General features: G+C 48.7%; 2 protein-coding genes and 1 non-coding gene across 3 annotated transcripts; all 3 read left to right on the forward strand.

The window, feature by feature from the left end:
* Positions 1–3,329: 3,329 nt before the first annotated feature.
* On the forward strand, positions 3,330–6,623 carry Cd79b (CD79b molecule). The gene is made up of 6 exons (XM_017801511.2): positions 3,330–3,409; positions 4,056–4,106; positions 5,078–5,395; positions 5,567–5,685; positions 5,996–6,037; positions 6,121–6,623. The coding sequence occupies exons 1-6, from the start codon at positions 3,343–3,345 to the stop codon at positions 6,217–6,219; spliced, it is 696 nt and encodes a 231-aa protein (XP_017657000.2). The 5' UTR covers positions 3,330–3,342; the 3' UTR covers positions 6,220–6,623.
* A 6,978-nt stretch (positions 6,624–13,601) lies between these two features.
* Positions 13,602–13,708, forward strand: LOC115072609. Its single transcript, XR_003851649.1, has one exon. It is a non-coding gene; the product is annotated as a U6 spliceosomal RNA (small nuclear RNA).
* A 2,124-nt stretch (positions 13,709–15,832) lies between these two features.
* On the forward strand, positions 15,833–17,498 carry LOC103744748 (somatotropin). The gene is made up of 5 exons (XM_008846583.1): positions 15,833–15,979; positions 16,182–16,342; positions 16,537–16,653; positions 16,790–16,951; positions 17,198–17,498. The coding sequence occupies exons 1-5, from the start codon at positions 15,964–15,966 to the stop codon at positions 17,396–17,398; spliced, it is 657 nt and encodes a 218-aa protein (XP_008844805.1). The 5' UTR covers positions 15,833–15,963; the 3' UTR covers positions 17,399–17,498.
* Positions 17,499–22,676: the final 5,178 nt, after the last annotated feature.

The following is a 22,676-nucleotide window of genomic DNA, read 5'->3' on the forward strand; positions in this document are numbered from 1 at the left end:
GTCCTGTCCAGCAGGCTGTCTCCTAGATGTCCCTCAGTGTGGTCCCTTCTTACGTCATCCACCACACCCATCTCTTCCCTCTTCAATCTTCTCACTCCACAGTTCTCTGCACATTAGGGGAAGATATCCAGTGGCCCTGCAGGGTTCTCTTGAGTCCCTCAGGATGCTGATCTCCTCCCCAAGGATGAGGTTTCCTTTCACTTTTATTTCTCCAGAACTTACCCAGGCCTCCGTGGCCCTGAGGACAGGAGGATTTCAGGTGCCTCAGCCTACTCCTCCCCAGATCCCTTTCCAGCAGAAGAAAGGAAAATACTGGGTGGGAGGTGTCTATAGCATAGGCTTATGTCTCAAAATTTTCCCTCTCTGTCCCGTCCTCAGAGCTGTCCCCCTTTCCTGAGGGCACAATGCTGCCACATGCCGAGGATGCAGGATAACCTTGGTTGCATATGGCCACCCTAAACTGGCTGTTGGAATTATTTCTGCTTCATACAGATGAGGAGGTTTAGTCTCTGAGAGATTAAGAATGGGTGCTATCTCCTTGGGTGCTCTTGGCAGGTAAGACAGGGAAGCTCTTCTTCATGGACCACTGTCCATCCCGTCCAAGGCCTTCATGTACCAGGGGTTCCCACTGTGACTATCACAATTGCCCTGACACATTCTCAAATGCTCCCAGTTGAGGGACCCATTGAGAATGAGGATTTGGCTAGTCCCCGTGGGTTGAACCTAAGTCCTGCTTCACCAGCTGCCTTTCCCTGGTAACTAAGATCAATAAGCCCAGGATGCCCAAGGGCAAGAGAGGTCTGAGCTCTTCCTTCCTTCTCTCATCCCGGAGTCCCTACCTTCTTCCCATAGCCCCAAACAACTTGCCCCTTTCTTATCCTCCATGTCTTGTTCTGATGCTGCCTTCCTGGAAAGGTTGTGGGGGGGGGGCTGCCAGATGTTGAGGTGTGTAGTTAGGACAACCCAGGGCAGAGGCAGGGGTGGGCTATAAAGCCTCTTGTTCTGGCGTCATGAGATCCGGACAAGGCTTAGTGCTGTTGTCATCATCAAGAGAACAACATGGCCCCAACAGTGACAAATAACCTGTTCGGTGGGGCCCCACTACCTCACCACTCCCAAAAGCAAGTCCCTGCCTGGCATGAATGGGAATGAGGTCCAAAGGGCACATCTGCATCCCTCCCACAAGGGATGTTGATGCCAACCGCCTCTTGCCAACTTCTATGCCCCCTTTAGTCACCTGAGCCCCAGAATCAACCCCTGAGCAAGCTTTACCCCACAGAGTCCAAGTAGTACACCTGTGACCTCCGCTCCCAAACCTTCTCCAGTATCCCCCCAACTTTGGAATTCACTAGCTCCAGAGCTAACCAAAGCCTCCATCACTAGGGGCTCAGAGGGGTAGAATGTTGTGAGGAGGACCTTGAACTTTGTCTCACTCCCCCCGGGAGGTGGGGCTTGTCCCCACGCTGACCTCAGATGGTGTTCTTATTCCTGTGCTGTTTGTTCTGTAAGCCAAACATCTGACACCTTTGCAGAGAAATGTTTTTTTCATTGGGAACATCTGGAAAGAGTCAAAAACATCTGGGACTGCCCAGAACGAGTTGTTTCTCAGATGAAAATTTAACCCTTCTATCCCCAATTTCCATAGCCCAGAGCCCTGGCAACGCTCACTCCCCAGGTACAGGCCTAGGACAGAGGTAATGGTGCCCAGACCCTCTGCCTTCCAACCCTTCTGTGGAAGGAGGAACTGTTCCTCTCCAAATTCAGGCTACCCTGACAGCCACACAGGCAGCTGTGGGGACAGTGGGATGTGAACAGAGGGTACTAATTTAACATCTGTCTTTCTTTCCTGGGGGTCAGGAGACAAGACAGAGAAAGATAGCTGCTAGTAAGAGACATGACTCAAAAGAGGGCCGGGTGTGGTGGTGCACACTGCTAATCCCAGTACTCAGGAAGCAGAACCAGGTAGATCTCTGTCAGAAGTTCAAGGCCAGCCTGGTCTACATAGTGAGACCCTGTCTCAAAAAAAAAAACAAAAAAAAACAGAACAAAACAAAAACCACAAAAAAAAGAAACCTCAAAAAGGCCTTGGCTGTAGGCTGAGGATTACAAGCTTGACTCGTTCACCCGTGTAGGTTCCACCCTAAACAATGATCTCCCTCAAGGCTGCAAGGATTGCATGACCCCAGTTGAACACAAAACAGAGCTCAGATGAATCCCTGAATCCTGTGGCTCCTCCATACTCTTGCCTGCTGGCAGGACAGAGCCAGAGAGTCTGTTCTAGAACTGGAGGAGTCCTCATACCAGCTTTATCCCTTGCCCACGTCCCTTGGATGCTACAGCTATCACTACAGTACTCTCAGTATCTCACAAAACTCTCTGGAGAAGCCCCCTCAACCCTGAATGTTAAGTAGTGGGTTTTTCCTAAGTGGTCTGTACCCAAGTCCAGTCCCATACAAGGAACGGGGAGGCCTCTGACAAGGGCCTAGACCCTAGGTTTTTCTATGAGGCTGCTATACTTGGCATGCTTTTGGTCAAGAACTTCTGTGGCTCCCTTCACACAGGATTAACTTCTGACATGACTTCCTGCACTCCAAGAAGCTCTGCTAAGGCCTCTCCAGGAGCCTGGTGTGGGTCCATGATGACACCTGTCCCTTGCACTGTCCTTCCCAGTGCTCCTCTTCCTACAGGGTGAGGGTGGTCCAGGGTAGAGAGGCCAAGGCCAGATTCATTCACAGGATTGGTATGTGTTCAACTAAATGTACTCAGTCCTGGCCTGGTGTGGCTCATGCCTTTGATCCCAGCACTTGGGAGGCAGAAGCAGGCAGATCTCTGTGAGTTCCAGGCCAGCCTGGTCTGCATAGTGAGTTCTAGGCCATCTGGGACTACAGAGAGACCTTGTCTCAAAACGACAAAAAAATAATAAAAATGGAAATAAATGTACTCAGTCCTACCATTACAGAGCTGCTCAACTACAGATAGAAGGCTAGTAGGCCCAGGAAATGACCCTCAGTGGGTAGAAAGGAAGGAAAACACAGGCTGCCCCCCGAAGACTCAGGAACCACCTCCCCTCAGGGCTTCTACCAAGGACCCCCAAGTTGTGTTACACAGGCAGGGCCTGTGTAACAAGTCTTAGATGCCCAGCTGATGAGGCCTGCCCTCCCCCAGAGTCCCAGGAGGGTTAGTGCCTCCCCTGGGTCCCAATTTGCATGGCAGGAAGGGGCCTGGTGGAGAAGAGGCAGGGAGGGGACAGAGTGCAGACCAGGCAGTAATACAGAGTTACACGTTTTCTCCCAAGAACCTTGGAAGTGGCAGGGCCTTGGGCTCTGAGACAGAGTGGTGACCATGAGCAGGCTGGTGCCATCTCCAATGCCCTGCCACTGGCTAGTGGTGCTGCTGCTGTTTCTCTCAGGTAAGGTGTCTGTGAGGGATAACAGTCCTGCTGGCTCCACTCAGTTTCCTGCTAGCTCAACCCCCTCTTGCACTTTCTTTCCCCCAGCTGTCTCCCTCTGACAGCCCTTGGGCCTTAGCCCTAGTGATAGGTTCAGGGTCTGAGGTCCCAGTCCCTCTCCAGCATGGATGGAGGGTTATCAGATGGAACTGGGTGCAAAGAACAAATCCTGTTGGCCCCTATGACTGTGGAGGAGGTGGGCTCAGGAGGAAGAAGGGTCAGCATGCAGCCCCCCCTAAACTCTGAGGGTACTGTATGGGAAGAGGCTTGGGAAAATCCAGACGCTGGAAGATAGCCTGTTCCAGAAATGGCCCCCTCCTCGTCTGTAAGGTGGGAAAGCCCTCCCAGCCGTGACTTCCTGTTTCATTTAAACAGTGGCTCCAAGCCAGCCAGAGGGGTCAAGAGCCAAAGGGGAGCTGGAGGTGGGGCTTCTGATACCCCTATCTTACTTCTGTCTCCCTAGTAGAGATACAGGGAGGGCCATGGGGGCTTGAAACTGCAGTCTTGGAAGGAGGAAGTGATTCTGGGAATGTGGAAAGGGAAGGGGGTGGGGCAATCAACTGGGGGTGGAGAACCCAGACCTAACCCTCCCACTTTCACCCTACAGGGGAGCAGGTACCAGCAATGACAAACAACAACCTGCTACCGAATCCCCAAGGTTAGTCACCTCACCCACCCCTTCGGGGACAAGTATGTCTGTGTTCAACACCGGCCACTGGGCTGACTCTTGTCTGTGTATCTTTACCTGGGGCACACCATCCGAGATTCCCAACTCCAAACCTCCTTAAGCATTCCCACTAAGGCCCCATCTCTGGCCAGCTGTCATTATCAGCAGACCACTGTGCTCTGGTTCCAGCTACTGAGGGGCTGAGATAAGCCAAGGTCAGGAGTCAGAGCAGGACAGCTAGAAGGGGTTCCACAAGGCCTTAGGCTTGGGTTTATGTAGCTGAGAACTCAGTGAACCCCCAAAGCAGAGCATGTCCACTGAGGAGGGTAGAGGGGGTGAGGGAGGAAGGCCTCAAGTGACAGGCTAAGGATTCGGTGGTTTGTTTTTTTTTTTTTGGCCTTTTTGAGACCCAGCTGTCCTGGAACTCACTATATAGACCAGGCTGGCCTTGAACTCACAGAGATCTGCCTGCCTCTGCCTCCTAAGTGCTGGGATTAAAGGTGTGTGCCACCACACCTGGCAGGATTCAGTTTTTATTGCACTGGGGGCAGTGGGCAGCCTGTGAGAATTTCAGGCAGGGATAGAGAAGGCCAGGGCAAAGAGAGCTGTAAGTATACAGCCAGGCTACATGCAGGCTGTCCTGCATGTAGGCCTGGGTCTGCCTGTTGCAAGGGACATGGAAAGCAATTGGAAGGTTCCAGAATCCTTTTTAAGGAAAATCAAGTGGACAGAGGGTTCATCAGGAAGAGGCACAGTCTCTTGGCTTGGTGTATGGCCTCTTACATAGTTTCCTCCCTCATACCTCTGCCTTCTGATTGTCTCACCCGCTGAAAAGCAAGAGCGGTGAGACAGGCTAAGCTGGTTAAGTGTTTCCCACAATGGGGGGGAGGGGGTACTCCTGGCCAGATTGGCAGACAGGAAGACACCAAGCCAGATTTTGAGCTTGGCTTTCATGCCCACAGGTAGCACTTGTTCCAAGATCTGGCAGTACCCACGTTATATAGCCAGGAAGCGGGGTTCTGTGGTGAAAATTCACTGCTACACAAACAGCAACGTCATCTCCAGCATCGTGACTTGGTTCCGAAAGCAGGACAACGAGGCGGAGCTCCAGGAGCTGTCCCCAGAACAGGGGCACATCTTGCCAACCCAGAATGGCTCTGTCCACACCCTCACTATCCAAGGCATCCAATTTGAAGACAATGGCATCTACATGTGCAAGCAGGAGTGCACCAGCCCCGACGAAGAAGCCTGGGGCTGTGGCACAGAACTTCGAGTCTTAGGTATGTGTGAGTTAAACATCTACACCCTCCGCCAGTCCAGCCTGCACATCAGGGGAGGTGGCCATGGCCATAGGACCCCTAGGAAAAGTACTGGGCAGTAGGTTCTGAGGGGTGCCCAAAGGATCGTCAAATTTAGCCTTCAGCCCCAGCCTTACACCCTGGCTCCCCCAGGGTTCAGCACCTTGGCACAGCTGAAGCGGCGAAACACACTGAAAGATGGCATCATCATGATTCAGACCCTCCTCATCATCCTCTTCATTGTTGTACCCATCTTCCTGCTACTGGACAAGGTGCCCACGGGAGCTGGGGAGCCTAGGGAGGGCTGGGAAGTAACTACAGGGCAAACTACACATGGGCAGGGTCTCTATCTCCCCAGCCTCTATAGCTACTCTCTTGAGCAAGCCCAGCCCCAAGGCCTGTCCACTGGCTCGCTGCTCACTCACTCACTCATTCATTCATTCAACCTTGGAGACCCCTTCTTCCCCTCCCCCACTCAAGCCCATGTCCCTGGTCCTCCCAGTTTGGCCTCTTAAGGGATAGGGAAAGGAGACCCTAACACTCTGAACTATATCCTTCCACCCCCACCACACTCTCCTGCAGGATGACAGCAAAACTGGCATGGAGGAAGATCACACTTATGAGGTAAGAAACAAGGTGACCCAGCAGCTCTGAGTTAAGCACAGTAAGAGTGTGGCCCAAGCCTGAGCTCCATTTCATGTTTCCAGGGCCTGGACATTGACCAGACGGCCACCTATGAAGACATAGTGACGCTGCGGACAGGGGAGGTGAAATGGTCTGTTGGAGAACACCCAGGCCAGGAGTGAGAACTACCCTCAACCTGCCCAACTCAGGGGCCTCAGTGTTTCCAAGCCGCCTGGTTTATGGCCCATCCCTTTCTTCTTGGATTCCCCAGCCAGCCTCTGAAGCTGGATCACCAGAGTCACCTCTCCAGCCCCTGGTTCCCAGCTCTTGCTGGGGTAGAAGGACAATAGGGTGGTGACATGGCGTGGAGAGTTCTCTGGGGATGGACTGGACCCAGGCTTGTTTGCGTGCCATGCAGGATCTGTCCCCAAGTTTGGGACAGGAAAGCAGAGACTTGTCAGAACCTGAACATGGACTCAGAGCAGGTTGGCTTCCTGTGGTGCCCAGGAAGGGCCATGGTCCCAGAAGGGCCAGCAAGAATGTCACGCCTCTCTCCCATCACAGGAATCACCTACCCTGCAGCCTATTCTCCCAAGGAATAAACAATGTGTCTGACATGACCAGAGGCATTCATGACATCTGTCTCTATGGTCTGAGTGGGTAGGTGTGGCTCTGTCAGCAAGTGTGGCATCTGTATGTGGTACTTGCAGGCTTGAAAGGCTGTGAGAGGGAGTGACTGTCCTGGTCATCCTTCGCTCTGAAGACCCAATTGGGATCTGCAATCACATCCTCATCTCCCCTACTCTAAAGTAACTGGAGAAAAGGGGGATCCAATCAGTTCTTCTCCTGAACAGGGGTACCCTTATCGCACACTTTATTAAACTAACCAGTAGCAGTTTAGTCCCAGCTACTCTATAGAACCAAAGTTTTAGCCCTGAAGGACCTTACCCTCCCACATCTCTCCTAAACCTCTGGTCCTTCAAGGCCCTTCTCCTACACCAAGCCTTCCTGAAGCACCCTAGGCACTGTCCAAATTACTCAGACTAGCTTATACAGTCCAGGCTCAGCTGCCACTGCCTGGGCCACTCAAAAGGCCACTCAAAAGGCTCCCTGAGGGGAGGGCTTTCCTGCCTCTGCAACACCTTTCTCCTACTTAATCCCCTAGCAAGCCTGGCACTTTTGCTTTTTTTGTTTGTTTTTGCGAAAGGGTCTTCCTGTAGCTCAGCTACACAGAGATCCTCCTGCCTCTGCTTCCCACATGCTGGGATTAAAGAGGTGTGACACTGCACCTGGCTCCATTTTTGCTTTTAAATTCATCAAGAGAGATCCTAAAGGAGATTCATACAGTGAATGTTGGGGGCTTTTGCTCAGGGTGATCCCAGAATCACATTAGAGAGCCCCACACACACACAGCACACACCCAATAGCCTCTAAGGCCTTATAAATTAGATCCCAACCCACCAACTCTGTGAGTAACTAGGAGCCACTTAAACAGCTGGGAGGCCAAAGACAATGATTCTGTATTCGCCAACTCTCCTTCCTGAGCCAGGCTGTGCTGATCTTCCTGCTGATCTTGGGGGAACCCCCTAACACATCTCAACCATTCCTGCTCTGGATTCAGGCAGATGAATCCCTACCCTGGGGCGTGGCCAGTTTACCTGGAGAACCAGGGCTAACCAGTATATGGGAGTGACTGAGACAATCAGATCCCACTGGAGTTCTGGGTGAGGTAGGTAGGTAAGGCATGCACACCTAGGGTTTCAGGTCAATGTTTCTGTCACTCAATGAGTCTTCCCTGGGCCAAGCTTGTTGAGTGGGGTTTGGCTGCTCCCTCCTTGGTCTGGGCTGCCAGGGGGAACTGACTTGTTTTGGCCAGTTCTGCCTACCTCCACTGAGCTGGAGCCCTTGCTTTCCTGCTGTTTTGCATACTGGCGCTAATTCTGTCCTCTACCTCCACCAGGGACCAGGGCAGCCAGCCTGGGTGAGGGAGTCTTCTTCACTTCTAAACAGGGTCTCCCCCTGCTCTGGGCTGCTCTGGTTCAAGGGAGACCTTGGCTTTAAACAAAAGACTAACATTCTTCAGTAACTGGGGTTCCCTGAGACCTTTAAAGTGTTTGTTGACAGAGATTCATCTGGACAGAAGGCCACCCCTCCAGCAGACACCCCCACAGGGCAATGACTTCCTGGGTTGTAGTGGAGGAGCCCTCCCTGGGCAGTTTTTCTGTTTCAGGAGCTCTCAGGGCATCACTCTGTCTTATGGGTCCATGATCTCTAGAACTGCCTTCAGCAGTGAAAATTTAGTTGAGTGATAATGATGGAGACAATGAACATCTCAGGTCTCAGTTACTTTATCTGTAAAATGGGAAGCATAAATCCTATCTGGAGCCAGGTAGGATGACACACATCTGTCAACCCCAGCTATGTAGGAGACTGAAGAATCTTAAGTTGAAGGCCAACTTTGGCAACATATTAAACCTGTCTGAAGGAATTTGAAGGAAAGGAGCTGAGCCAGATGTTGGGTGTTTTCTTTGGGTTGTGTGTGTGTGTGTGTGTGTGTGTGTGTGTGTGTACATATGCACTCATGCTTGTAGGGACCAGAGGTCAACCTCCAGTGTCGGTTCTCAGTTGCTACCCACCTTGGTTTTTGAGTCTGAGCCTCTAACTGACCTGGAGCTTGCAGATTTGGCTAACTTGGCTGGCCAGCGAGCCCCAGGGATCTGCCTATCTCTGCATCCCCAGCACTGGGATTACAAGCATGTGCTACCATGCCCAGATTTTGTGCATGGGTGCTGGGGATTGGATTCAAATCTTCATGTATATAAAACAAACTTTCCTCACTGAGGTGTCTCCCCAGCCTGTTTTCATTTTTGGGTTTTTTAAATTTGTTTGTTTAGTTTTTTTTTTGTTGGGTTTTGTGGGGTTTTTTTGCCTTTTTGAGACAGGGTCTCCCCAGCTGACCTGGAACTCACTATGTAGACCAGGCTGTCCTGGATCTCACAGAGATTCACCTGCCTCTGCCTCCTGAGTGCTGGGATTAAAGGCATGTGCCACCAAGCCCAGCTTCATTTTGTTTTTTCAATGCTACATAATAAAAATAAGTTTGTTTACTTTTCTATGTGTAAACATGGGATGTTTGTACAGTCTATGAATTCTAAAATATGTCTAGGTTTGTGTAACCACCTCAACAATTTAGTAACAAAGCATGACCCGAAAACTTTTACTGGTCACATTAATATGTATTCAACACCTCTTAAATGATCATAAAAGTTTATTGAGCATCCCATATTCATCTATGTTATTTTGCTTATGCCCCAGTATAACCTTGGAAAGGGGTAGTCTTATTTCCATCACACAAACAAGGAAATTAACCCAGCAGGTTAGCAAAAGGTTAGCAACCAGGCCTGATCCAAACGCAGCATTCTGCCCGCTGCATTACAGTTACCTCTTCAAGGGGTGTTGCAGCAATAAAACTGAACAGAAGGACAAGAAAAAGACTAGAGGAAAGGAGCTCTGGGACCCTGTTAGCAGTCTTTAAAGAGTATACTTTGAAGATATTTGCTCTTCCCATTCATGATAAGGTCTGAGGTACTCTGGACGCTATCCTTGTTAACAGGGCCTAGACCAGCCTCCCCTCTACCCAGCGTATCTAAGAGGTCCTTGGTGGGCACATGCCCCACTGCTCATTGGGGGAATCCAGCCAGGTCCCTCGGGACTCTGGTTTAAGCACAGGCTGGTTCCTCCTCTGCTCTAGCTTGACTTCCGGCCCTCTCACTGCAGGTGCTGCCTGGGCTGGGACAATCTGACCCACAGCTTTGGGTATTTTTCCAGCAGAACCAGAGGTGAGAGAGAAAAACAAAACACAAAAAGCCACTGCTGTTTGGGTAGTAACAGCAAGTAGTTCTCATCCTTAGGCACTGTCTAGTCTGGCTGGGCCATCTGTATGGGGCCTCAGAAGCCACCTAGGAACACCGTGTTTGGGATTTCCAAGATTTTGTCTGCTCCTTTTAGTGTGCTTCAGAACTTGGAAAATTCTGGATGTGCTCCTTGTCTCCAAGCTGCCTGTGCTATGACATCTTCTAGTACTGTAAGCACCAAATTTTCAACTTGAGATGAAAGTCTGTCCTCCCCAGTCCAGAAGGCTTCACTTGGAAATACAGGCATCTACCAAAAACAAAAATTAACAGGCAGCAAATTCTGAGTTCAATCAGAAAGCAGCTTGTTTAAAAACATTTGGACTGATCCTAGTACAATTTTTATTTATTTATTTATTTATTTTGAGACAGCGTTTCCCTGTAGCCCCAGCTGGCCTAGGGCTCACTATGTAGACCAGGGTGGCCTTGAACTCACAGAGATCTACCTGCCTCTGCCTCCCAAGTGCTGGGGTTAAAGGTGTGCACCACTGTGCCCAGCCCTAGTTTTTTTTTTTTGTTTTTTTTTTTGGTCTTTTTGAGACAGGGTCTCCCTGTAGCCCCAGCTGGCCTGGAACTCACAGAGATCCACCTGCCTCTGCTTCCCGAGTGCTGGGATTAAAGGCGTGTGCCACCACGCCCAGCTTAGTACAATTTTTTGAAAATACATCTTACCCCTTGGTATGGTGACTCACACTTGAATTTTCACACTTTGGAAACTCAGGCAGGAAGATTGATGTGAGTTTGAAGCTTGCCTGGGCTACATAATGAGTTCGAGGCCAGCCTGGGCTATAGAGTAAAACCCTTCTCCAAAAACCAAAATACTAAAGAAATAAACTAAAATAAAAACATCTTAGAAAAGAAAAGACATCTATCCCTTGAACTTACTTAACCCAGCTCTGTTCATGTGGCAGGATGGGGAAGCAAGACAGCACTAGGGTCCAGATTCTATTTGCTGTAAGTCTATTTGAAATGCTGAAATCAACACATACGTACAGCCTTGTCTACTTTTTCAATTAATTTTTTCACGTGTGTATTGCTATGTATTCAAATTCCCATCTTTGTTCTTTAAAAATAATTGTAAGTTTGGGCATGGTGGCTCGAATCTGTAATCCCAGCAATTGGAAGACAGAGACAGGAAGATTACAAGTTCAAGTCCTGCCACACCCACAGAGTAAGACCCTGTCTCAAAAAAACAGTAACAGAAAATAAAAGGGCTGTACTGATAGGGGACGTGGAGACAGACATGTCTCCTTGCCACTCACAACTGGCTGGATCTCCACATCACTCTCTTGCTTCTTCTGGCCTCCCATACATTTCTGTCTGTGAGCAGGTGCTGTGGGATTCCCAGGCCCACGCTGCACCAGCTGCCTGCTCCCTCAGTCCCCTTGCTTGATTTCTTGCCTCCATATCTGAGCTACGTCTTTCATGGTAGTTTTACTAATTTGAAATTTCTTCTGTCTACATTGTACCAATATATATTTATTTGTCTGCTATTTTTTCCCCAGTAGCTCCAAAAGAGAAAGGATCATGTCTTTTGTTCATCTAGTATGTACACCCACCTGGCACATGTCTGGCATGAGGTATGGATCCCCAGTACTTGCTCAATGCCCGAGTAAGAGAATAATGATACACACTTGTGGTCCCAGCACTCAGAGGCTGAGGCAGAGGGACAGAGAATTTGGGTCCAGCCTGGGATACATAATGAGACTCTGTCTCAGAGAGAAATGGGGTGAGATGGGGTGGGATGAATAGAAGAAAGGCAGGAATCCCACCTCAAAGAGTCTGTCGTGAGCTAAGGGAAATAAGATGCCCCCAAGTAGCCATAGGACAAGGTGACAGGAGGGAGCAGTTCCTGTCCCCTGAGGGCCCTCCTCAGGAAAAACTCCCCAGACTTCCTACAACTGTTAGAGCATACCTCAGTACATGAGATTTCTTTTTCTTTTTGTGTATGTTTGTGTGGGCATGGGTGTGCATGTGCGTATGGGTATACATGTAAATGTGTGTCCATGCATGTAGAAGCCAGAGAACAACCTTGGGTGATATCATTCCTCAGGTGCCATCCACCTTTTTTTTCCAACATGGTTTCTCACTGGCCTGAAACTCACCAAGTATGCTAGGCTGGCTGGCTAGGTAACCCAAGGAATCCTCCTGTTTCTGTCTTCCTAGCACCATGATTACAAGGGTATTCCACCATGCCATATATATCTGGTCTTTTTGAGACAGGGTATCCTGGCATGGAACTCACTATGTAGACCAGGCTAGCCTTGAACTCACAGAGATCTGCTTGCCTCGGACTCCCGAGTGCTGGGATTAAAGGTGTGCACTACCACACCGGGCCCACTATTTTTTTAACATAGGTTCTGGGAATCAAATTCAGGTCCTTTACCAGCCGAGGTTATCTCCCCAGCCCAGTACTTCTTTTCCAATAGGGCTCTCTCCCTGGGGAATAATCTCCAAAATGAAGACTACTTACTAAGTCCAGCTAGGCATGTTGTCATGTACTTTGTGACTATGCAGAGATCATCCCCCAGTGTAAACAATACTCCACTGATATGTAGGACTGCCTGCCCTGTCATCGCCCCAGTCTCTAAGACCCTCCCTCTATGCTGAGCCTTCTGCTGAATCGTGGAGTGAACTCAAGAGTCCAACAGGATACAGGAAGTGAAACCACGAAGCACACTGAAACGTGCAATACAAATATGAAGGGTGATGTGATTTGGTTCACTAAATTGGGCCACGCTGGGTTGTTTTTTCTGCCACTTTTCTTAGTGCCTGTAGACAGTGAATTCTGGGGCTGATGTTCCTTGTGTTCAATTCCTCCCACCTTCAATGAACATCTGTGTGGGGGCTTGTTCTTACCCTGACAGCTGTTCATTGAGGAAAGTCCTGCCCATGCCAAGCAGTGCCATTCTTTATTAGATGAGGCTTCTAAAGGCCTTGACATGGAGGTGGGTGGGAGAGAGACTGGAGCCATCACTTAGGAACTGGGAGACTCCAGGCAACCTGCTTTATTTCTGAGCATCAGTGTCCTCAACTCTGGAATGAGAGTCATGTGCCCTGTTGTCCAGTACAGTTCCTGGCACACGGTGGGTCTTCAGAAACAAACCTCCCCTGGAAAGGCCCTTGGGAATCCCCATGCAGTATTCTTTAAACACTGTGACCCAATAGGGTGGGTGACAAATAGTGCTAAGACTCATTTACTAGGGAGCTCAAGAGATGGCTCAGCGATTAAGAACACTGGGTGCTCCTGTAGAGGACCCAGGTTCGATTCCTAGCACCTATATGGTGGCTAACAATCATCTATAACTCCCGTTCCAGGGGATCCAATGCCCTCTTCTGACCTCCTCAGGCACTGCACAACACGGGTGCTCCTACCTCCATGCAGACAATACGCTCATACACATAAAATAAAATAATAAATAAATGTTTTTTAAAGAAGACTTATGTACTAGTTGGGGGAAGAAGGGTGCACATGCACAAATACTGGTTCTCAGGAAGCTGAAGCAAGACAATCATGAGTTTGAGGGCAGCCTGGGCTACACAGAGAGTTCCAGACTGGCCTGAGCAATGATGATAGATAGATGATAGATAGATAGATAGATAGATAGATAGATAGATAGATAGATAGCCTCATGTAAAGAGTGATGGAAGCTGTGCTCGCTTCGGCAGTACATACACTAAAACTGGAACAATACAGAGAAGATTAGCGTGGCTCTTGTGCAAGGATGACACGCAAATTTGAGAAGCATTCCATATTTAAAAATAAAAGAGTGGCCGGGCGTGGTGGCGCATGCCTTTAATCCAAGCACTCAGGAGGCAGAGGCAAGTGGGATCTCTGTGAGTTCAAGGCCAGCCTGGTCTACATAGTGAGTTCCAGGACAGCTGAGGCTACAGGGAGACCCTGTCTCAAAAAGACCAAAAAAATAAAATAAAATAAAATAAGAGTGAAGTGTTCCATATTAAAAATAAAAATAAAAAATAAAAAGAGTGTTGGAAGATTCCCAGAACTTGGGAGGCAGAGGCAGGTGGATCTCTGTGAGATAGAGGCCAGCCAGGTCTTCATAGTGAGTTCCAGGCCTGCTGGGGCTACAGCGAGACCCTGTCTCATAAAATTCCAAACAAACAAACAAACAAAAAAAACCCCAAAAGGCCAAAAGACAATCAAATAAATAAAATAAATAAGAGGAATAAAATACGCCCTGATCGTAGTAACCAACTCTGACCTTCAGGAGAGAAAGACAGAGTGAAAGGTGAGAAGTATGGGCTTCAAATCACCAGGAAGGAGTGCACAAAGCTACCTGTAATCCCACTGAGGTCATCCCTACAACCAAGATGAGGAAAATGAAACTCCCCCCACCGATAAACTTGAACCTAAGAAGGGTTCTCAAAGCACAGAGAGGGGTAGTCACAGCAGAGACAGTCAAGTCTGGAAAGACAAAGAGCTTCCAAACAGACATTCATGGACTCAAAGTTATAAAGGGGGTGTTCTTCATGTATTATGTACATGCACATATGTGTGTGTCTGTGTGTGCATGGGTTGTGGGGGTGCAAACTTTTCTAGCACTGGGATTATAGGTACATGCTTCTAGGCTTGGCTTTTACATGGATGTTGTTCTCTCAGAGCCTCAGTCTCTTCCTCTCAAGAATAACACCTCATTCACAAGACAGTTGTGGGATGAAATGTGATCATTCATAGGCATGCTCTTTGCCAACTGATAAGCTCTTGACAGATACTAAAAAGAGGAGGAGGCGGCTATAGTAAGTGGATAGGTATCTTCTAGAGTGCAGTACCCTGCGTTGGACTGTTGGGAGAAGACTCAAAACCCTGAAGAGCTTTCTAAACTTAGACTCCCTGAGCTTTCAGGGCCATAGGAGGATTTATTTACGGTCCAGGCCTGCTTCCAGGACTTTTGCTTCTTGGTTTGCAACTCTGTGGAGCAGGGACAATACCTCAACTTTGGGTCCTTTGCTCCACAGACCTAGGGGGCAACCTAGGGCTTGGGGGAGGGTAATGTATAAGGTAGGTGCCCTCTAGTGGTCAGTGTTAGCATTACGTCTAGCAGCCCTCAGCAGGCCCAGGTGAAATGATGGAGGAAAGGGTCTACCTGCTCCCCTTTTACCAGCACATGTATTTTCTTTTAACAAAAGATTTATTTATTTGTTTATTTATTTATTATTTAATAGTGTGTGTGTATGTATGTGTGTGTGTGTGTAGGCCAGAAGAGGGCATTGGATCCTCTGAAGCTGCGGGTGCAGGCAACTAGTTATGAGCCACCTGATGTGGGTGCTAGGAACAGAACTTAGGTCTGCTGGAAGAGCAGGAAGGGCTCCTAACTGCTGAGGCATCTCTCCAGTCTAGAACATGCACTTTCTGTGCTCAGTTGAGGGAACTATGCATGGAGGAACAAAGGGACAGATTAAGATCAGCAAAATGGCTCAGCAGGTTAAAAAAGCATCTGGCCAAGCCTGATGACCTGGGACCCACATGATGGAAGATGAGAACGAACTCCTGCAAGTTGTCCTCTAAACTCCACATGTACATCATAAATAAATATGTAAATAATAAATAAATAAATGTAATCTTAAATGAAATAAATAGCCATGGTGTTTCCCTTTGACAAGGTCCTGTTGAAAACAACCCTCCAACATCCTGTCAGAGCACCCCTGGACTCAGGCTACTTTCTTCGACCTGCTCTCTTTTAAAAAGAGGACACACTGGGTGGTCTGTGTAGTTGAGGTCTTGTGTATGCAATGCTCACAAACCTGGCAAAGGTGGTGATGGAAAGATAAGATCAGGGGACATGACCGCAGGAGAGGAGTGGGAACACGGTGAGTGGGAGGAGCTTCTAAATTATCCATCAGCACAAGCTGTCGGTGGTCCCATGAATACATGTATGGGGAAAATAGGCAGGGGGAGAACCAGCCAGGGTATAAAAAGGGCCCACAAAGGACCAACTCCAGGATCCTAGGACCCAGATCCCCAAACTGCTCAGGATCCTGTGGACAGCTCATTCCATGACAATGGCTACAGGTGAGCATCCCTAAAATCTCTTTGGGTGTGATGTGGACCGAGAGGAGATGTACGAGTTGAAGATGGGTTTGAGGTTTCTGATATGAATACAGCCATCTAAGCCCAACCTTTGCCCATGTTGAGAACATTCTCAGTTCCTATGGGGATTGGGAGAGACTGACCACTGCTCTCAGGCTTCCCCTGCCTCCCTGTCTTTCTCTAGGCTCTCAGACCTCCTGGCTCCTGACCTTCACCCTGCTCTGCCTGCCCTGGCCTCAGGAGGCTGGTGCCTTCCCTGCCATGCCCTTGTCCAATCTGTTTGCCAACGCTGTGCTCCGAGCCCAGCACCTGCATCAACTGGCTGCTGATACCTACAAAGAGTTTGTAAGCTCCCCAAAGTTGGGTATCTGGCTGTGGTGAGAGGAAGGGGCAGATTCCCCCCTGAGACGTCATGGGAGGAAACTCAGGGGACCAGGGGTGTCTTAAACAAGTAAATGCTGTCAGGTGAGCAGAAATCAAGGGAATCTTCAACCAGGTAGTGATGACAGTCTCAGATCTCAACAACTGTGCTCCTCTAGGAACGTGCCTACATCCCCGAGGGACAGCGATATTCCATCCAGAACACCCAGGCTGCCTTCTGCTTCTCAGAGACCATCCCGGCCCCCACCGGCAAGGAGGAGGCCCAGCAGAGATCCGTGAGTGGACTCCGAGGCTTTGTCCACATACATCTTTTTTCCCTCCATAAAGCTCCAACTGTACCCCAGGCCAGGAGCCAGCTTCTCCCCAGGCAGAGCTCAGCAGGCAACACACTTACTTAACCCTTCCTCACAGGACATGGAGCTGCTCCGCTTCTCTCTCCTGCTCATCCAGTCGTGGCTGGGGCCCGTGCAGTTCCTCAGCAGGGTCTTCACCAACAGCCTGGTATTCGGCACCTCGGACCGCGTCTTTGAGAAACTGAAGGACCTGGAAGAGGGGATCCAGGCTTTGATGCGGGTGAGCATGGCATGGTGTCCCCAGTCCCGGGGCCATACTGCCCTTTGCCTCTGTCTGGATCCTAGCTGGGAGCTGGTGTGAGGGGTGGATGACTGCTGTTTCTTGTACTAGTCAGGCCTTGACCCATGACAAGTCATCTTATTTATTTCCCCTTTTGAAGCTCCAGCCTTTCTCTAAGTCCTGGAGGAGAGGGAGGGCAGAAATCCTAAAACGCCTCTGCTTCTCCTGCTCCTCCTTCCACTGCAGGAGCTGGAAGATGGCAGTCTCCGAGCTGGGCAACTCCTCAAGCAAACCTATGACAAGTTTGACACCAACATGCGCAGCGATGACGCACTGCTCAAGAACTATGGGCTGCTCTCCTGCTTCAAGAAGGACCTGCACAAGGCTGAGACCTACCTGCGGGTCATGAAGTGTCGCCGCTTTGTGGAAAGCAGCTGTGCCTTCTAGCCACGCAGTACCGTATCTCCATACTCCCCCAGCACCTCCCTGTGGCAAATGCCACTCCCGTGCAAGCATCCTTGTCCTAATAAAATTAAGATGCATCATATGGGTTGACCAGATGTCTTTCTATTATGGCCTGGATCGGGGCAGTGTGGGGCAAGGAGCCCCAGAAGTCAACCTGTAGGGATCCTGTAGGCAGTGAAAAAGCAGTCCTGGCTTTTCCTGGATCAGAATAAAACCAACACATGGCTTCTCCATTACGCAAAGAATCCTCTCCCACCCTCTGGTCAGTCAATCACAGGTCAACAAGGCCATAGGTCACTCCCATAAAGTACTTGGAAACATTTCTCTCTCCCTGAATAAGCCCTCTCTCTGAGATTAAGAAGAAAGGAAAATGAGGCAGGCTATTAAGTACAGAAGGGAAATGTCTCCAATGAGAAAGCGAGTGAAATCATAGAATTACTTTTGTGCATAGATTTTTAAGATGGATTTTTATTTGATTCAACTAATCTTGGAAAAGAGAGGTAGTTTTAAAATGTGTTTAAAAGCCAGGCATGGTGGCACACACCTACAATCCCAGCACTTGAAAGCTGAGGCAGGAGATTGTTGAGAGTTTGAAGCCAGCCTGCTCTACATAGTGAGTTTTGGGCTATCTTGGGAGCTTGTCTCAAAAAAAAAGAAAAGAAAAATGAGGCACGCTGATAATATATATACACATGCAGGTAAAATACTCTACACATTAAAAAAAAGAGTTTGGAATGAACAGAGCCATCAGGCAAGGGAAGTAAAAGACTGCGAAAATGAATGCTAATGGGTACCAGGTAGGGACGAGGGAGATGGCACAGTCAGTAAAGTGCTTGCCATGCAAGCATGAGGACCCCAGTTCAACTTCCAGAATCCACAGAAAAAACCTGGCATGGTAGCATGCAGTTGTAATCCTAGCACTGGGGAGGCAAAGATGGGCAGACCCCTGGGGCTTGCTGGCCAGCCAACCCACCCTACCTTGTGAATTCCAGGCCAATGAGAGACCCTGTCTCAAAAAATAAGGTGGACAGTGCCTGAAGGATGACACCTGAAGTTGTCCTCTGGCTTCCACACACATACATGTGCACCTGCACAAACAGACACACACACACACACACACACACACACACACACACACAGAGGTACCAAGTAGACAACTACAGAAGTAATGAGGGCTCACTAAGTGGGAATAAATCACAATTGACACTCAGTTTCCTTGTGAGAGAGGAGTCTGTGTGTCCTGAAGAACTGAGGGCCCAACTAAACTTGGGCTGATCCAGCCTTGTCACCATTCACTACTGGAGGAAAAAGTCTCCAAGACACTTTAATTCTGGAACTTTCAGACATTGATGTGAAATTTAATTTATTTATTTATTTATTTATTTATTTATTTATTTATTTATTTATCCCTGTAGCCCCAGCTGTCCTGGAACTCACTATGTAGACCAGGCTGGCCTCGAACTCACAGAGATCTGCCTGCCTCTGCCTCCCGAGTGCTGGGACTAAACGCATGCACCACTACGCCTGCCTGGCAGACACATCCGGTCTTATCCACAGGAGCAGATTGGTCAGGTGCACCATAAAAACAGGGCCAGACTGCTGGGCGTGATGGCACACGCCTTTAATCCCCGCACTCCAGAGGCAGAGGCAGACCTGTCTCTGAGAGATTGAGGCCAGCCTGGTCTACATACTGAGTTCCAGGTCAGCTGTCTGCCTCAAAAAGACAAAAAACAAAACAGGGCTGGAGAGATGGCTCAGTGGTTAAGAGCACTTGCTACTCTTCCAGAGGACCCAAGTTTGGTTCCCAGCACCCACTTTGCGTAACTCACAGCTGCCTGTAACTCCAGCTCCAGGGGGGATCTGACACCATCTTCCTACTGTGAGCCACAGCCATCTTACCCGAGGAAAATTTTTCATTAGAAAATGCTGTTTAAAATTATTGAGCCTAGTAGTGCTGCATGCTTCTAATCCCAGCACTTAAAAGGTTGAGGGGCTAGAGAGATGGCTCAGCAGTTAAGAGCACTGACCCCAGTTCCAGGGGATCTGGCACCCTCTTCTGACCTCTGCTGGCATTGCACATCACAGGTACACTTACATGCATGCAGACAATATACTCATACACATAAGAAAAAAAAATTAAAAAATAAGTAATTTAGGGGAGGTTTATTTCTGTTTACAGGCGAGTTATAGTCCATTACTGAAGGACGTCAGGGTAGGAACTTGAAGCAGAAACCACAGAGGAACACTGCTTGCTGGCTTGATTTCAGGTTCCTGTTTAGTTAGCTTTCTTATACAGCCCAGGGAATGGTGCTGCCCACAGTAGACTGGGTCCTCCTACATCAATTAACAAATTAGACAGTCCTTCACAGATATGCCCATAGGTCAGTCTGATCTGGGAGTTTCTCAATTGAGACTCCCTTCTCAGGTGAATTTAGGCTGTGTGTCAAGTTGACAGTTAAAGCTAACCGGGGCACGTGTAACCTTTACAGGGATCCCCTAATCCAGAACCTGGGAGCCCACCAAAGAACAGATTTCTTCTGGCATTTTCTCCTGTCTTTTGTCTTGATAGGATGGTGTCAGTATCACTAACAACAGTCTCTTTTGGATTTTCAAAGTATAGGCTTGCCCCAGGATGGGACAGGAAGTGCTGCTCTCCAAAAGGGATGAAACTTTTTTTGGTTATTGGCAAAAACTTGTGAACCAGTAGTTATCCTCTTAGTCTACAATTATAGGATAAAAGGCTGAGCATGAGGGCTCCCAGCACTTGAGAGGCAAAGGCTGGTGGATTTTGAATTCAGAGTTCAGGGTCAACCTGGGTTACATAGTAAGACTCTGTCTCAAAAAAAAAAAAAACAAAAAAACAAAAAAAAACAAAAAACAAAAAACTAAAACAACAACAACAAACTAAACTTCAGAGGTAAATTGAAATTTTGCCTTTCCTTTGGGGTTCCATCCACCCCGATTGTTGTGGCTGTTACACAGCTTCAGGTAGACAGAGTCCAGAGTGGCTTCTCCAGAACAGAGTGGTTTGCATACTGATTAACAGATCAAATTTGGGCATGGTGGTACATGCCTTTACTCCTGGAGGCACGTGGATCTCTGTGAGTTTGGAGAAAGAATATGACCAAAATCTTTTAGGATGTAGATCCTCCTTGAGACAATGACGTTCTATTCTGCTGGGAAAGTGATGAAATGAGATTTTCTGTGCTTCAAGAATTAGCAATGAGGGGCTGGGCAGAAGGCTCAGTGGGTAACAGTGATTGCTCTGCAAGCATGAGGACCTGAGTCCAAATCCCTATCACCCACGTCTCAAGCTAGGCAAGGCTGTGTCTGTAACTCCAGAATTGGAGAGCAGAAAACAGAAGGATGCTGAGAGCTCCCTGACCAGCTTTCAGTTCGATGAGCAACCCTGTCTCAACACAATAAGGCAGAGAGCTAGAGAGGAACTCACCCAGCATCCTGTTCTGGCCCTGCATGTGTACACTGTACTCATGTGCATACAATACATACAACACACAACACACACATACACAGGAATTAGCAAGGAGGGGCCACCTGACCTTTGCTTCTATAGATCCCTGGGAAGGAACCGGTACAGAGGTTTCAAAGCTACAAGGGGAAATGCCTAGTCCAAATCTGAAGAGCTGAGAAATGGCTCATCCAGGGGTTCAATGGTAGAGCATTTTCATGAACGAGACCCTGAGTACTGACCTATGAGAACTGGAAGCCTGAAAAGCCAGTCAAGGAGTCAGTCACCGGTAGCACTAGGACTGAGCCCAGAGGAACCAGATCCTCCTCCCTCAGAGATCCAGGCAGCCAACTCATAGACCTTGATCTGCAGAACCATTTGGTTTGGGGGGACTGAGCAGAATCATCTGTCAACAGTGGCACCTTGTGGCAGTGAGAAGACAGGGCAGGCTAAACCTACAACTCTCCTAGGTGAACTAGGAAACCAGTACCTACTTTGTACTTCCTTTTTGGATACACCTCAGGGCTCTGGGGCTACTGGGTGGCTTTTGCAGATGTGGCCGATGCAGACACTGAAATGGACGGAGGTTCCTGGATTAGGATGTTCAATGTGCTTTGTTTGAGACAGGGTCTCACTATAAAGACCTAGCTGACCTGGAACTTGCTATGTAGTCCAGGCTGGCCTCAACAACTCACAGAGATCCGCCTGCCTCTGCCTCCTGAGTGCTGGGATTAAAGGTGTGCACCACCACACCCAGCCTAGACTTTCTCTTAACTACAATTTTCTGACCATTGAAGTTAATGTACCTTTGGTTTGAATAAGGGTCTCCCAAAGGCCCATGTCTTAAAGGGTCTCCCAGCCCGTGGTGCTGTTGGGAGATCATGGTGCCTGGTGAAAGGTCGTTAAGGGGTGTTTCTTGAAGGGGCTCCTGAGATACTGGCCCTTTCTTGCTTCTTTTTGTTTCTTGCTTCCATGAGCTGGAAAGCTGCCTCTACTATGTGCTTCCACCGTGATGCACTGCATTGCCATGGACCACGCGACCATAGACTGAAATCTCAGAAACTGTAGTCCAAATCCTTTTTTTTTCTTTTTTGATAGGGCCTCCCTAGTTCCAGCCTGGAAGTCACTATGTGAACCAACTGGCCTCGATCCTACAGGGATCTGCCTGCCTCTGCCTCCTGAGGGGTGGAATTAAAGGTGCACGCAACCACACCTAGCAAAATCCTTCTTATGGATTAATACTGGTCTTGATAACCGAAAGTTAACAAATTCACTAACAGGTTGTAAACTTGTAGAAGGCAGGGACAGCATTTTGTTTGCCACCGTTACCTCTGTTGCCTTGTATGTGGTGAAAATAATTATTTTTTACCAAATTTCTAGACACACACACACACACACACACATGCGCGCGTGCACTTAGGTGACCCAGGAAGAATGGGAGATCGTGGTGTCTGGTGCTGCATCCCCTCTAGGTAGTGGCTACAATGTGGGACACTGGACTTCTAGATACAAAGTCTCAGTGGATAAAAGGCTGCTGACTGGAGCTAATGCATCACTTACCCTGGGCTGGTTATTTGTTACCAACTTGGAATTCTTTCCCAGAAATTATACTCAAAGTTCTCAAATGCAACTATTTGGCTTAATAAAAGCTTTCCATTATGATACAAAATAGGAATAAGGTGCTGGAGAGATGGCTCAGTGATTAAGAACACTGGTTGTTCTAGCAGAAGACCTGAGTTCGAATCCCAGCACCCACATGGCAGCTAACAACTGTCCATAACTCCAGTCTCA

Source organism: Nannospalax galili, unplaced genomic scaffold (genome assembly GCF_000622305.1).
Source record: "Nannospalax galili isolate Female #2095 unplaced genomic scaffold, S.galili_v1.0 scaffold1023, whole genome shotgun sequence".
Lineage (NCBI taxonomy): Eukaryota > Metazoa > Chordata > Mammalia > Rodentia > Spalacidae > Nannospalax > Nannospalax galili.